The following is a 16,626-nucleotide window of genomic DNA, read 5'->3' on the forward strand; positions in this document are numbered from 1 at the left end:
ATTTCAATGTGCACAGGACTACGATTTCACGTCTCTGAGCACGTGTGCAAGAAGCTGGCCAAGTCAGAGATCTTGTCAAATCAACGCCTAGGGAAGATCGATATTTAGTGACGTCATCTCGACGTAACAGGTGTACCAGTGCACCACAGTTGGCCCGTGAACAGCAACATGCTACAGACACTATTGTTCACCTTCAAACTGTCATGAATCGTCTACACGCCGCCAGACTGCATGCCCGACGCCCAGTGGTTGGGGTACCCTTCACTTAACGTCACAGACAGGCACGTATACAGTGGGCACGCATTCATCTACGATGGCGTCGTGCACAATCGAACATGACATTATTCACGGACGATTGGCGATTCTTAGTCGATTTTGCTGACGGGAGACGTCGTGTATGGCGTTGATCAGGTAAGCGTTGTGATGTGAATAACGTCATTGAACATGACCGATATGGCGGGGGGAGCATTATGGTTTGGGCTGGGATCCATGCCGGGGTTAAAACAGACTTGAATGTTGTCCGGTGAAACCTTAATGGACAACGATGTTGTGATGAAATCATGAGACCAGTTGTTATCCCGTTTTTACGTTTCAGCGGGATAACGCTAGGCCACACACTGCCATGCTAACCAGGAACCTTCCCCAAGAGCACAATGTTCGACCTCTTCAGTGGCCAGCATGATCCCCAGACCTCTCTCCCATACAGCATGTTTGGGATACTCTTGACAGGAGGGTCCGAGAATTTCACCCCCATATTGATAACCTCCGTGACCTTGAACTTGCACTCGTACGGGAATGGGGTAACATTAACGTTGTGATCTCAGAGCAGTCGTTGACAGTATGAGACGTCGATGCACATCTGTGATTCAGGCCATTGGAGGTCACACACGATACTGACATTTGTGGCCTCAGACCCCCTTCGCAATTTTGGGAGTGTGGAGTGTTGGGAACACTGAACACGGCTTTTGGGGATTTTCTAGCCTATAAATGAAATGCGACAATAGTATGATTTACAAATTATTTTTGATATAATATGATTTATGTCATTTTGTATACGAGCGTGCTAGACTTTTTTGGTTGAGTATAAGTTGCCTTTTACAACAGCAGGGATTAATGAAGACCAGTCCTTCAACAGTTCCCCAAGGGATTCATTCCCAGTGTTGTTCACACCCAACCTCTGTATATTTGTTTGTGAAACGATTCGTTTTAATCATTGATGGGGTTTGATTCTTCAAAGGCATTTAGAAGTTGGCGTAGCAATACAGGACAAATTTTATGGATAGCAACTTCTTGAGTTTATTTTCACGACGTTTCGGGACTTTTCCTAGCCCCCTTATCAGGTTGAGCTGCACTGAGCAGTAAGGCCTGATGAGGGGGCTAGGATAAGCCCCTAAACGTCGTGGAAAAAACCCCAAGAAGTTGCTATCCATAACATTTGTCCTGTATTGATGGGGTTACTAGTACTTAAGTCCTAATACCTGATGATATAACGACATCCACATATTCTCAGTTTTACATCGGCTACGCTCTGCAGGCATATTCATTCAGCTATATCGTCATTTAAGTTCCATTTGTGAAACACGTAGTGCATTAGCATACTCAAAAATTAGTCTTTTTTCTTTTCTCTGAATATGACTACCAAAATAAGAAATTGTACCTAACATATATCCTTGTTGCCGGTAACAGGTTACCAGCGTTTTTGTGACGGAAGCCAGTCCGAGCAACTCTTGTCGTTCGATGTAGTGGTACTCAGAGTGATGGACTGGGACAAAGTAAAAGTATAATGTGAGTATACTTGGCGTCGCGTTTATCTATGAATGTATCTGTTAGAGTACATAATGTGGTTAGTTAGAAGTTCAAGTCGACCGACCAATTACTCACTGACTTTACATCCTGCAACGACCGATCGAGTGGAGCGCCAGAGCTACCATCTGTCCTGACAATGTGGAACGACCTGGAACGTCAATGGGTAATTGATGGTAGGCTTTATCAAAGTCCAATCGCCAGTTACGACACCACCATCAACACTGACTGTAAAGCTGACACCAATATAGACTGTATACTTACACTGAACATCAACACTGACTGTGACACTATTGCTACTTCCGTGTGCATTAGAAGGCTGACATTTGTAGGAGCCTGTCTTGGATCTCTCAGCTTGTCCCTGGAACACGGCCCCACTGCTAATGGCTGTTCCATTGTGCAACCACCTGTAGCTACATTCGGGTCTACAGAGGGCGGAGCATGTGATTGATGGGAGAGCCTGGTGTTCTGTCACAGTGTAGGAGGAGGTGGAAGGGGTCAGGGAGATCTGGTATGGACCGTCTGGAATAAATGGAAATGTGGCACTCGAGATGTATGTATGATTTTTAACCAAAAACTCAATGACCAAGCTGGTTACGGTGATCATCTGATGACCACGGCGAGTCAAGGGACATTTGTGAAATGTGTCCAATTTAGATGGTGAATAACTCTTTCAATAAACTCATGAGGTATCAATGGCATGCGAACAAAAAGGTCATATGCCTGATTTCCGTGTTTGACACTTCAGTCCATGTGGGCAGTTTTGCGCTTTGGATTTATGACTGAATATTGAAGCTATCAGTAATGTGTATGTTGCACTCACATTCACTCTCCATGTTGTACACCTGGCCCCACTCAGACGCCAGACCCTGACTTTCTGTCGCTCTACATCTGTAGCTTTGACTTTCTCGAGAACTCACTGTGAAGGTGTATGATGAACCAGGGGAGGCAACTGTGATGTCAGTGTTGTCACGCTGCCAGGTGTAGGTCAAGGTCAGACCATGGTCAGCTGGGACAGTGGTAGAGGTGGAGCTGCAGGTCAGTGTCACTTGCTGGTTGTAGACAGGTGTTGCTGACACTAGTGGGCGACCGGGTGTTGTAGGTTTGCCTTTCAAAATAGGTCATGTTTTAATTAGAGGCTAATGTATACTGATTTACAAATGAAAAAGAGGAATAGAGACGTAATAGGTGAGAGAACAGTCGAGAGAATGCTTGAATATGATAACTGATATTTTTTTTTCACAATTTATGGAGCATATATAATTGTTTAGAGTAAACTATTAGCTTCAAAATGACATAATGCAATAAATGGTGTGAAATCCTATCATCTCTGAAAGACTGACAATCGTGAGGAGATCTGCATATACCGTGCCGTAAGATGTTTTCGGGGAACCATGTTTTCGGGGTATTTCTTTTTCCCGTAATTTCTTGCGTACAGTGAAGTGACATCGCCACCTGTAAACACTGTCTCGTGTGCAGAAGCTTCAGCCGCAATCGGAACACAAAATGCTTGAAATGGTCAGCTTTCTCGGAAGTTGTGGACTAATTTCTGCCAAGGTACTAAAATTCTACCATAGAACGTAACGCACATCGAGTACCTTCGTAAATGTGATCATAGCTTTTGAAATAAAGCTCGCAACCTGTCAAGCGGACCATCGTCTGCTCGAGTGAAAAGCGAAACATAAATATCACGTCTCTCGAATGGCATGTTGCCAACGTAGTAAAACAAAACCCACTGAACACCGAATTGGCCATCTTTTACATAATGTTTTTACGTACAGCAGAATTCGTACCAGGCACGTGGCCTCTTGGTTCATTTAAAATACTACTGCGGTGATACTATACTGCGCAGACATGACACGTTTTATTTTTAACATATTTCACACACACACACACACACACACACACACACACACACACACACACAGAGAAAAATTTTAAAAAAAAAATAAATAAAACATTAAAAGAATGAAGATAAAAAATACCAGTTTGCTTGTCTTGCAATTAAGATGAGACGTCCATTTGTTGATTTCTGTGAAGAAGCATGCATCACATGCGCTTTCATACAAGGACGTGACCCCGCACAATAACGAGCAACCGAAAAAAAAGTACGTCACTTCTAGCGCTCTTGCTTGCGGACAAGACATGAAATGTATGTTGCATTGGAAACCAGCAGACGACAGAACATTCTAACAATACGTTTGTAAAGGGGTGATGTGATATTAATTTACTAAATTACAGTTGTGATAACCTGCTGATACGCAATAATTTTTATGATCATCTTTTGCGCTATTACCCTGGAAACACCTTACACCATGGTACATATATAGGGATGTGTTTGAGAGAGTTGGTGAGTGAGTGAGATGCTGTGTCTTTTATATGAGTAAGTTTAGTTTTAAGCCGCACTCAGCAATATCCCAGCTATATGTCGGCGAAATGTAAATAATCGAGTCTGGATCAGATATTCCAGTGATCAACGACGTGAGCATCGATCTGCGCAAATTGGAACCGATGACATGTGTCAACCAAGTCAGCGAGCCTGACCACCCTATCCCGTCAGGTGCCTCTTACGAGAAGCATAGTCGCCTTTTATGGCAAGCATGGGTTGCTGAAGGCCTATTCTACCCCGGGACCTTCACGGGTTGTCTTTTATATGTCTTTTATGGACACGGTATATGTGAAACAGTGCTAAGATGACGGTGACTGTGGTAACTGCTATCAAATATTGACGTCAATAATAACGGTTTATACAGCTTTATAATAACAAAACCCAACACAGGCAACACATCAGATATTTGCCATTAGTGCTGGTGCGTATAAATTCTATTCATCTCACCCTTATGGAGTACAGTGCCACATGCGATGGCGACGTGAACTTACCAGACGGGTCTTTGCTGCAGACTCATGTTGTAAATGGAATTGCTTATGGACACTCGTGAACACAAGGGACACTTCTTGTTTCAGATGTACACGTCATTAAATTAAATAACACAATTATGGTAAGACGTTATTATTTTTCCAGGTTAGTAAACTTTTACATTACACTATACAGTCACAAATGACTGTTTAGAGTAACTTATCATCTTCGTATGTTACATTAGTAACAAATGCAATCTTGATCTGGTCACTATATGGCTGGAACACAGATATACCAAGAACCGCATCCTTAAATCTTCAGATTCATATATTTAACGACATGTTGTGTGTCTCCTGGTAAGTTGTATTGTTTACAAAAACGTTCTAGTTTCAAAGTGTTCAATGCCACTGTTTTTCATTATGCATTGTGTCTTAAAGTTGATAGAAACAAAAATCATCTATATTTTTCAATATCCCGGTGAACGGGTTTCCGACGATGCAAGAGAAAACGTGTGTCTTTTTCTTTAACATGATTTAAAGTACATGGTTTCTATCGAGCAGAAAAATGAGACTTTTCACAGTGCTGTCTATTTTTTTATTTTATATTAACATTTCATAAAATTTGACAAAGATGTGTCTGATGCAGTAGTCGGTCAGTCCTCCGTTTCTCTGTATACACTGCTGAATTTCGAGCGGCATGGAATCTATTAAATTGTCGAGATAAGTTTGGGGTAGGTTCATCCATGTCTGGTCAATAACGTGACACCACTCGCGGATGCTTTTGGGTGCCAACTTCTCAACTTTGTCCTTTATGATCTGCAACACATTTTCTTTTGGATTTATGTCTGGTGACGCAGCGGGAAAATTTAATAAGATCACGTGATTGGCTTCCAGCCAGGTAAAGCTGTGAATTGATTTGTGGATCGTTGCATTGTTTTGTTGAAGTTTGAATGGGATTCCACTTTGACCTATGTGGGAATCTAGTACGCCTTGCTGTAAAATATCAGAGGATTTGCGAGAATCAAATCTGCCCTCCATCTTCAGCAGAGGCGTCACACCGAGTTTACAGATGCCACCCCATACCATGACACTTGGAGAAAACTTCCGTACCCTTTTCAAGCACTTTCCTCCCTTAGACCACCTCTTCCTCGTTATTCTGTACAACTGAAATTTACTCTCGTCTGTGAAAATCACACTGGAAAAATCCTGGCAGCCATACTTTCTACACCACTGAAGTCGTTTAGCCAAATGGTCGTGTGTCACCAAGGGGACTTTTTTCGGTACCTGTTTAGCATATTCAGAGTGTTTTAATGAGCGTCGACTTGCCCATTCTGATACGTCAGAGTCACCTTGACTTCATGCTTTGATAGCAGTCTGTTTGGCAGACCAGTTCGGATGAAGCACAGCGTGCGACACTCCTCCTGTAATTAGGCCCCAGGCTCGAGCGACGTCCACATCCCGGCTTACGTCCTACGCCAACTCCTGCTTCGATTCTTTTCAAAATTCTGTAAACTGATGCCCTATTAAGGCCTGACAAATCCACAAGTTTCTTAACTGATCGCACGCCGGATTCACACAATGCCTAAAGTCTTCTTCTTTGAGTCATATTAACCATTTCGTCCATTCTGTCGTATGCTAACAAGGTCACGTGACCAAGCCGAAAGTGCATGCAAGGGAGAAAAGCGCTTGACAACATGGGAAGACAACTCCAATAGCCTATATTAGTGTCCGTCGACCTGGTCGCGTATATTATCAGTTTTCATATATGTAACATGTGTCTCACTTTTTCTGCTCGATGCTATACATTCATCTATTGCACACAACAATATAAAGCGTTTCCGACACAAACAACGTGCATGACATCATATCGGCGAAACAGTTTCCGCTCGCAGCATCCGGGGATTTTTGTATGTCTGTCACCAGCAGACAACGGATCTTACTAAATATTTGGTTGTTATGTTTGGTTATAATGGCAGTTGACTTTCCACCTGAAGTGGTATTAACGATCTGAGGGAAATAATACTGATGTTTGTTTGCTTTTTATACAACTTCCATTGCAAATAGTGACTGGTCATTTACTCTACTGACGAAACCGTTTGTACTCCTCCGATGCAGTCCTCGAAATCACGAGAAGATCGGTTTCAGTTCGCTTTGCGATAGCATCTATGTTCCTCTACTTTCGCTGGTGAGGATTGTGCACCGTAGGATGCGACTACACGTGGCGGTTGTTGGTCAGGGTGTGGCAGAATGTGTATGACTCCACATAACATTAATATTGTGACAGCTTTAAACTCACTCACTCACAACATTAAGACTGGATAGTCTGGTTTTGACTGATTTCTGTAAGGACGCTAATATGAAACTGGAATATTTGTGACTACAACATTTTAAACAAAGACTCTTGATGCGGAAATGCGTGATTTCCATGAAAGTTCTGCACCATAACCACCCCTTGATTTTTTATGGTCGTGGCTATGAACCCAAACACGTCTTTCAGACACACATCATCGACTACTAAACAACAACCACGAAAAAGAAGCAGCCACTCACCCAGGACAACAAGTTTCTGTCCACAGTTCTGTATCACACTATCGGTCCCTCTATTTGCACACGTGTATGTCCCTGCATCTGATGTCTGGATGTTGCTGAGGGTGAAGGTGACATTCCTGGCTGCTATGTTCCCCTGGTACACCAGTCTATCTCTGTAATTGGGGTTTCGGTTGAATGCCCCATCACTATACACAATGAACACTGTATCACCAGCAGGACTGACTGTAAGGAATGTACTCCCTGTCCTCAGACCTCCCTGTGGAATCTCCCAGCTGAACCTGGCTGTGTCAGACACTGCAGACAATACTGGACTGGCACTGGCTACACCTGATAAAACACCTACGAGATAAACATTTGTTTAGTCTAAAATTGTGAGGCAAGATAAAACGTTACCCCAGGTAGATAAACACTATGTTAGAACTGAATTTATTGCAGGTGTTCAAATGACATGAAACAATTTAATTTTGGACTCATAAAACTCTAGAAACTCTCCCCACCGCGGCCACTCTCTCACAAGGGATTTGACAAAACTAAACATGCAGCTGTTGTGAATATGTGCTAAGGATGAAAAGATGAAAAAAAATCGAAAACTCATGGGCGAGAATGTTTACTTTCGTCCAGAATTAATGTTTTGAATGTTTTCTATGGATGAAAGTATGTTTATAAGTATCATGACCGAAATTTCAGCTCGTGGTGACTTGACTCAGCTAACTGAGAGCGATATTAAAACATCTCGCCCGTGGGTGTAAAACCATGTTGGCCCATGGACGAAAATATTTACTTTTACTCAAAATACATGTTTTCCCGTGTTCTGCAGTTTGGAAATGAATGAAAATAAATTAATGAGTGTCATGACATGCAATTCAACTCATTTTCACTTAATTCTGCTAACTTACGACTATTTTTAGAAAACAAAATTGGGGGCGAAAAAACATTTTCTATAAACACTACCAAAATTCAACACATATCTATGAAATTGAAGTTATTTCTGAAAACTCTGCTCAAGAGTGACCGAAGTCCAGTGACATAAACACTATGCTGTTACACATTAATAGACAGTTTTGTGAGAGCTTTGAGCTGTATTGAAATGTGTCTTGTCAATCCCACTGACATTCGGTAATATACATTTAAATATAAAATACATAGTCTGTGCTTCTTCAGAACAAATAGGTCCTAATTAAGTAGCCCTAACTGGATAATTAAGGAAAGAACTCCCACCTTCTGTCCAGGACGTCACACGTCACCAATCGTGAGTTAAAGGCCTTGTAAAACCTTCTCACAAAGGAAACACAAAGCACCAAAACTGTATTTCTAAGTGACATTCGGTATGTAGTCAAAGTTTCCATTGTTGAATACATTCTGTTCTTACACTAGCAACTTGTAAGTGTGCCTAACCAGTTTAGCATGTTTCGTTTAAATATTGAGGGATCCATTTTTAGTAATTCTTGTTTGCCCGTCCCGGCTTTTCCCTCGACCGAGGTTTTATGGAGTATTCTCCTGTTTGTCAGACCAGGAATAATCTACAACAGGGATATGTCACTCGCTTGCTTTCTTTACCGTTTGTACCAATTAACATGTGCCTCGTCGTGCTCCAACGCACACATGGACATGGTTCGTTTCCAGCGCAACTTCGACTGCGTTTAACAGTACTTCACAGCCACTTTACTGTAGCAGTTGGAATTTTACAATGAATGAATGAAATATAGTAAGAATTAAGAGCAAGTATTATTTTGAATGAATGAAAGAAATAAAGAAAAAGAAAAACGAAAGAAGTACATATGTGAATGAATGTATGAATAAATGATACACCACTGCAGCACCCGCTCCATCCACCGTGACGGACAAAGGAACTGGGCTCCTGTCCACATTTGCAGAATTTCTTAAAGGGATGCTGATGCGGAGCAAATAATCTTTCTCGCCAACGGTCTAATTACGAAACCAAGCAGCAAATTGGTCAGCACCCGCTCCTTCGACCGTCACGGACAAAGGGACTGGGTTCCTGTCCACATTAGCAGAATTTCTTCACCCTAAAAAATGAAGGACATGATATTCCTTTCAGTTTGGTTATTGTGTGATAGTTCACGCTGTCTTTCAATTTTGAAAATGTGGTTAAAACATATTTTGATTCTCAATGAATCTGTAGCTGGCTCGTTTAGCAAGCTAAATATTGCTTTGATGAATAATTCGTCAGTACTGTACAATATTACAGGATAAAAAAACCCCCGGATACATAAAAACGACAAGCTATAGCATTGCGTTGCGGCCATCATTGAAGCATTCTTTTAAGACCTGTATCAGCGGCCATTATTAGTGATTCTGTCAGTGCTTACAAGCAATACGGGCAGGCTCCTCCTCAACAAGGCAAGATTTGATCAATATTATACTTGACCTCTTTAATGACTTATGTAAGGATCTTTTTAGACTTTGAATTTTCCTGGATACCGGCTCATGTTGGGATATTTGGAAATCAAAAAGCTGACAGACTGCATTAGATTTTGATGGATCAGAACAAGATGAGTCCATGTTGCCCTCTCCTGCTGAATTCTGCACCATCAGTAAGTTCTGTGTTCAGATAAAATGGCAACAGAGACGGTCCTAATCCTTAAAGGTACGCCATCTCTATGGCATCGAGCCTTTTCTAACGAAGTCAAAATTATCCAGGGGCAACCGTGGAGAAGAGGTGATATTAATGAGACTTCGTCTTGGGCACTGTGGTCTTGGTGCCTATCTAAATGTTATTAATAAATATATTTCTCCATTTGCACTGTGTGTCATCAGCTAGATAATGTTGCCCATTATTTACTGCATTGCCAAAATATGTCTCTCAGCGTAAGGCGATGATCGAATCACTTACATCACTCAATTTTGATATCTCCTTAACTGGACTGTTCAAGGGATATCGCTCTCACTGATGTTCGGAATGTCCTTCTTGCGTATATCAAAGCTCGTGGTAGTTTTAATACTTTGTAAACGTTTCGGAAATTAGCAAACCCTCGTGATGGGCAAGGTTAAATGGGCCAAGTTGCCCGAACGCCTATTAAATTCTAAAAGTATCTATCTATCTATAGCATTGTGATGAGTTATAAGAGTCCCGTTTTATCCACCGAGCCCAACTGTCGCCGACACGGCCCAACAATCTCCCAAGGATTGGATTGGGGGAGGGGGTAACAGAGGAGATAAGTACTCCATACTCTATCAAGGACTTTCTTCCTGCATGAAGACGAACCTTTTCTCCCTGTGGTCTATGATGACTTGGGTGAACGGAAACAAAACCAGAAAACAGTTGTACCCGTTCACGTTTTTATCCTCAAGACACAAAGCTTGATTTTTTCAATACAGAAAACTAATTAACTTATCCATTGTTTCTACAATGAGCTAGTCAGACAAAACAAACCGTAATACACACACACACACACACACACACACACACACATACATACATACATACATATCGATGACGAGACATGCGGAAAACAGCAATGTCATAACTGAACAGAAATCATTCCCTCTACTGGTGAAGACCGTTTGGAATTAGCGAAACAAAGAAACCCAGTCGACCATGCCTCATAATCCTCTTACTCCTTACAACTTGCCCGACTGGTAAAAGAGTTGTGTCCCGACTGTAAATTAGATGTTTCATGTATTTCATAAGGAGGTAATCAGGCGTTAACACACTATGGCGTTCGGTGCTCCGGACATGAAGGAAAATAAAATACGTTACACAGTACATGCCTTATTGTGGTCACTTTAAGCAAGGTAAGCAAGGTAGACAGTCTGATCACCATAGCTCATTATGGAAATCTCTTTTCTCTGAAGGTGGTCGTTGAAACGCTGAAGCCTTCTATCAAGTTCTATCTCATTCTTTACTGTAGCCACTTTGTTACAATCTGCAGTTTTCACTGCTCACATACCCTTGATTAACATCGGTCATACGATGATGCCAACCTTCCCCCAATACTCCAAGACATACATTTGCTGGGAATGTAGCCATCGTGCAGCCCTGAGTTGTCGTGGGGCTGTGAAGACATCTTTGACAGTAAGTATATTCAGAATAAATATCTACCATATTGTATCATTATGTATCTTCCGTATTGAATTTAAAATTACTCTTTGTCATAAACATGAATATCTGTTTCATAACATATATTCTTTTCCAGATGGATGATCCAGTAACAACTACCACACATAGTCATCCTGCAGACAAGACAGCAGTAGAGGTTACCAAGTTCAGATCCCATCTGAAGGACCAAGCTCCAGTTCTTGCCAACGCCCTACAGACAGCACCTACAGAGGTTCGTGCTGAAGTTGGAAGACTAGATACTGTAAAACGCAGCATCCTGCGTCACAAGTCAACAGCCACAATCAGTGTGTGTATGAAGAAATGTTGCCATCTGTAATTAACAAATGTGAAGAGTTTGGCTTTGGTGTTTCTCCCACTACCGTTGTTACAGACTTTGAGGTGCCTGTTATGAAAGCTGTTAAGTGTGTGTTAGGCGAGCATGTGTTCACCCAGGGCTGTTTTTGTCATCTGACGCAAAGTACATGGTGAAAGGTACAAGAACTTCGTGAGAACGAGAAGAGTGCCTCCTCTGTATCCACCTAGTCTTTGGAACATTCATAATGCCACAATGAGGGGAGACAGCAAAACCAATAATATCTGTGAATAATGGAATTCAGGTTCCAAGAGGCTAGTTGGCCTTGACAATCCATCGGAGTGGTCTGTCGTCCAGGGTTTGGAGAGAGTGCTTGGTTTCAACTCTCTTCCACCAGATCGCTGGCTGAATAAATATGCGATTGCTAAACAATCTTCATTATTCATTTGAAGCGTTTGGGGGTTTTGTCCTACGTGGTAGGGGGTATTGTCCTAGGGTTTTTTGTCCCTTTGGGGTTTCACTGATGTCATACGTTCTCCCTCGTTAATTAGGGTAGAGCTGAATCTTCTGCTATCAGCTTCTCCAAGGCAATCGACACTCTTGGTGTTATTACAACAGTGTTGAGCATTGTCACACTTCACTGCTTTTCGACAGTCCGGTTATATATTCGATAAAACATTCAACAGTCCAGGTGTCAACCAAAAGAAGATACCAACATTCAGATCGGTGGATAAAATGGAATGAAGAAACCCCGTATACTCCTCACCTCAGTTCTACACCGCATTTATCGTGACGGGTGTTTAAATCTCAGCTTTATGTAAACGGAGCATCAAAACAAACTGAAATCCATTCATGTATTTTATTAACAGACTACTGACTAAAGTCGATTTAGATCACTGCTTCACGGTTCACTGGCCGCCGTAGATGCATGCTCAAGTTAAGAGATTATATGTACTTATTCGTTTGAAATAAAACAAATACCCGATTTCATGAACACAGATGAGACGTAAATATACATTTCATTGATTCAAATAAACATATAAATAAACTTATTACACGTTGTCATTGTCATTGTCCTTCATTGTCTTTGAATTTAAGAAGTTCGTACACATGGTCTGTGTAGGCGATGCCCCTGATGATGTTGTTTACAATATTGTCCATCAGGGTTTAGAGTCGGGAATCAATGTTCATGTAACGCCTTTTTCCTGAGCAGGCTCGCGCCAGTCTCCTTGCAACTGTTGTTCCTTCCTCCTCTTCCTACCTCCTCGAGTTGACTGAGCGTAAGTCCCCTTGGTGATCTACCTTCAGTTCCTGGCGGTCTATAGCCTGTTCTCATTTTGTATGGCCTGTTTGTATATTGTGTATTGTCCGAAAAATGCTATTATATAGATGCTATTTAAATGCTAGGTTTAAATCTCAGTGATATTCTTTTACTGTACCTTACTGACATGTTTTATAATATACAATGTTTAACTGGGTCACGTGAGGATGTGGCTCAAATGTTGCCGACGTGACGGTACATATTAACACATTCTCACTCAAATTATCATCAATGACTTGTTTAATTTTTTTCAACGAACTTTGATAATCCGCATAAACTGAAACAATTTGCATTTGTTTACATTAAAAGTACATAGAATTTTCCCAAGTTATATAGACTTTGACATATGCTGTTATGCAAACCCAAACAACTAAATTTTGAAATGAAGTTAGCTTGCCAGTGTGTCAACCTGTTTCGTCATTGTGGACTGACATTTATAACAGCGTTTTGAGTAAAAGTAAACATTCTCGCAAATAGGCCAAACTCAAGATGAGTTGACTTTTGTGTCATGATACTCAAAAATGTGCTTTACATTTACAATGAAATGAAATAAATAAGCTGCATTGAGCCAGAATGAGTTGAATTATGTGTCATGATACTTATGAATACTTTTGAATACACATACCCGAATTCATTCACGACCCCCAAAGCATGGGAAAAGGTGTATTTGAAGTAAAAAGAAATGTTCGTTTTAAAAGCCAAATGCTTTTCGCCCATGTGCGATATATTTCAAAATCGCTGTAAAAATTAGCGTATTTAATTCAACATCAGTTGAATGTCGTGTCATCATACTTATGAATATGCATACTCTCATTCATTCACAACTTCAGAAACATGAATTTGGATTAAAAGTAAATATTCTTGCACATGTGTCCGAAAGTTTTTCGCCCATGAGCGAAATTTATAAAAAAAATGTTGCTAACTTGCTGAATTAAATGAAAATGAGTTGAATTTTGTGTCGTGAGACTTATAAAAATACATTTATTCACTTTCACCCTCCAAAACAAAGAAAAACATGTATATAGGATAAAAGTAAATATTCTCGTCCATGGGCCAAAATGTTTATCACCCATCGGCGTGATATTTTTAAATAGCTCTGAATTAACTGAATTAAGTCAAAATGAATTGAAAGTGGTGCCAAGATACTCATAAATGTACTTTCATTCATTTACTATCTCCAAAACATGCCTGTGGAATGATAGTCTAAGTGTTTTTCGCCCATGGGCGAGATTTATTTTCAGTTGCTCTAGCTTAACTAATTTAAGTCAAAATGATTTGAATTATCTGTCACGATACTCATAAATATACTTTCGTTAATTTACAACCTTCAGGACATGGAAACAATGTATTTGGAGTAAATATTAAAAGTAAATATTCTTGCACATGTGTCAAAAGGTTTTTCGCCCATGAGCGAGATTTTAAAAAAAATGTTCTTAACTTGCTGAATTAAGTGAAAATGAGCTGAATTTTGTGTCGTGATATTTATGAAAATACTATTATTCATTTTCACCCTCCAAAACACGAAAAACATGTATATTGAGTAAAAGTAAATATTCTCGCCCATGAGCCACAATGTTTTTCACCCATGGGCGAGATATTTTAATATCGTTCTCAATTAGCAGAATCAAGTCAAAATGAGTTGAAATTTGTGTCATGATACTTATGAACATACTTTCATTCATTTACATCCTCCAAAACATTAATTCTGGACGAAACTAAACATTCTAGCTCATGGGCCTGTCCATGGATCACTGTTCGAACGAGTTTAAATTTTGAGTTTTCGTGGGAAAATCATTTTTTTCATCCTTAGCACATATTTATAACAGCTGCATGCTTACTTTTGCCATGCCCCTTGTGAGAGAGTGGCCACAGGGCGGAGAGTTTCAGAATTAAATTGTGTTATTACTTGAAAGTAAAATTCAGGTGGTATTCATAAGAAGGAAATGAGTAGGTACCTGCAGTCAGAAATAATACTGCAGCATACGTCATCTGTATCATTCCTGTCGTATAGCAAGGTGAGATCTGGAAATACAACTTTAATCATCTGGACGTTGACATGAGAAAGACTGGCATAGGGTATGAGCAAAGGATCACTTATTTGTCTTTCCGACTGTCTTTCTGTATTACGTCAGCCAGATAATGATGTGGGTTAACCTTTGCTAGTGTGCTAAACGTTAAATTATGCATGACGATGAATATGTTTTCACACATGATTGATGATTCAATGAACGTATGAGTATTAACGGAAAAGGATTGGCAGTCTTGTGAAATAAATAAAACAAATATTGCTTCACACTGTATTTATCATTAATGCTTACACACCTACGGCTCAAAGACTATGGTATTAAATAAAATAAGTATAATATGGGTATAGAATGTGATCTTTCAATCTGTGATCACTGGATCCTTCGATGCTTTCGGGGGTAGAGGTAGTCCCATGAATTTAAGGAAGACAGTCGGCCTGACAATATGAATAGCGGTAGTTGTGTACTACACACAGGTAGAAAGCCATCAACAAGAGGATAGATTTCAATATCGCCACCGACCCCTTCTGCTTTTAAATATAACAGCTCTATCTCGCCAATTGCTGTGTGCAATATTCCAGTGAGGCGATCGCGAGATGTGAATACATATCCGCAGGACCGACGTTAACTTTTCTTAAGAATTCGGGCACTATCATCGTTACAATTCTTGGGAGGGGGCTGTGTCAGCTGCTCCCCCTCCTAGTGAACCTACGACCCTGATCAGTGTCTTTCTGGTGTTATATCTGTATGTCCTACGCCATGTGTTCTGTACCGGTGTAAACAGAAGTTGGAGGCATGGGTAATGTGGATCAAGGGACATAACTCTGCATGGCCGGTGGGACAAACATTCACAACTGACATGTTCATCATGGTAGAAAAAGTAAACATAGACGCTTTAGATGTATTGTTATAACGATAAAAGATATGAATTATACATACGCACTGGCACTTGCGGTTGTCAGGTATCCACCTACTTATCGTCCTATGTAGCCAAGTAGCTCAATACGGAAGTAATATGTAGTTGTACTCGCACATCACTCGCTTCCAAGTAGTTCAGTAGTATTTAAATATAGCTCAGACGAGGTCGCTACCATGGTCTGTGTGTCAAAAACACAAACCTTGCACTCTCTCACACAAACAGATGCATATAAAACTCCAGTAATGTATACCCAGCAATGCCCTTTACTATTACAACGTCCTTTGCTTCGGGATAAATGACAGATATACGTGTGAACGTTTCGTATTCTCTTATTCAGAAATGCAAACTATGTGCTCGTGTGCATAAGATAGGAAAGGGCTGAGCTCTATACTTCGTTGGATTTAAATTGATGTGTTCGACAAGTTACATGCTTCTGTCTGCACAGTGCGACCCAGTGGCCCATTTAACCTGCATTTTGTGTCTGTCAGGCGAGTGAGTGTACTGGGGTACTTATCGTGAGTAGTGACCCATGAATCTACATTAACGTTGACAAAGACAATTTTCATGCAGGGGTCGAATAGTTCGTTTATTCACAGAGAACTACTGCAATCTCACCCCCTGCAGGCCACTTGCCGTGCATCAAACGAATTACGGTAAATGTTTTACAGTAACTAACGGTAAATTTATGATAGTAACAATCTATAGCCTGTTTGTATACAATGTATCGTACTCTCTTGTTAAAATATTTTAGATCTCATGAATAGTTTTAACATCAATATA

At 40.6% G+C, this 16,626-nt stretch overlaps 2 protein-coding genes across 2 annotated transcripts in view; both read right to left on the minus strand.

Moving 5' to 3' along the window:
• LOC137287438 (hemicentin-1-like) overlaps positions 1-16,626 on the minus strand; it is a 55,397-nt gene that overhangs the window by 20,393 nt on the left and 18,378 nt on the right. The gene's annotated exons all lie outside the window — the stretch shown is intronic.
• LOC137258007 (muscle, skeletal receptor tyrosine-protein kinase-like) lies at positions 1,887-15,904 on the minus strand. The gene is made up of 6 exons (XM_067795544.1): positions 15,867-15,904; positions 14,859-14,925; positions 7,210-7,536; positions 2,627-2,911; positions 2,068-2,325; positions 1,887-1,954 (listed from the first exon to the last, which is right to left on the minus strand). The coding sequence occupies exons 2-6, from the start codon at positions 14,899-14,901 to the stop codon at positions 1,887-1,889; spliced, it is 981 nt and encodes a 326-aa protein (XP_067651645.1). The 5' UTR covers positions 14,902-14,925; positions 15,867-15,904.

The sequence above is a fragment of the Haliotis asinina genome, chromosome 1, assembly GCF_037392515.1.
Source record: "Haliotis asinina isolate JCU_RB_2024 chromosome 1, JCU_Hal_asi_v2, whole genome shotgun sequence".
Lineage (NCBI taxonomy): Eukaryota > Metazoa > Mollusca > Gastropoda > Lepetellida > Haliotidae > Haliotis > Haliotis asinina.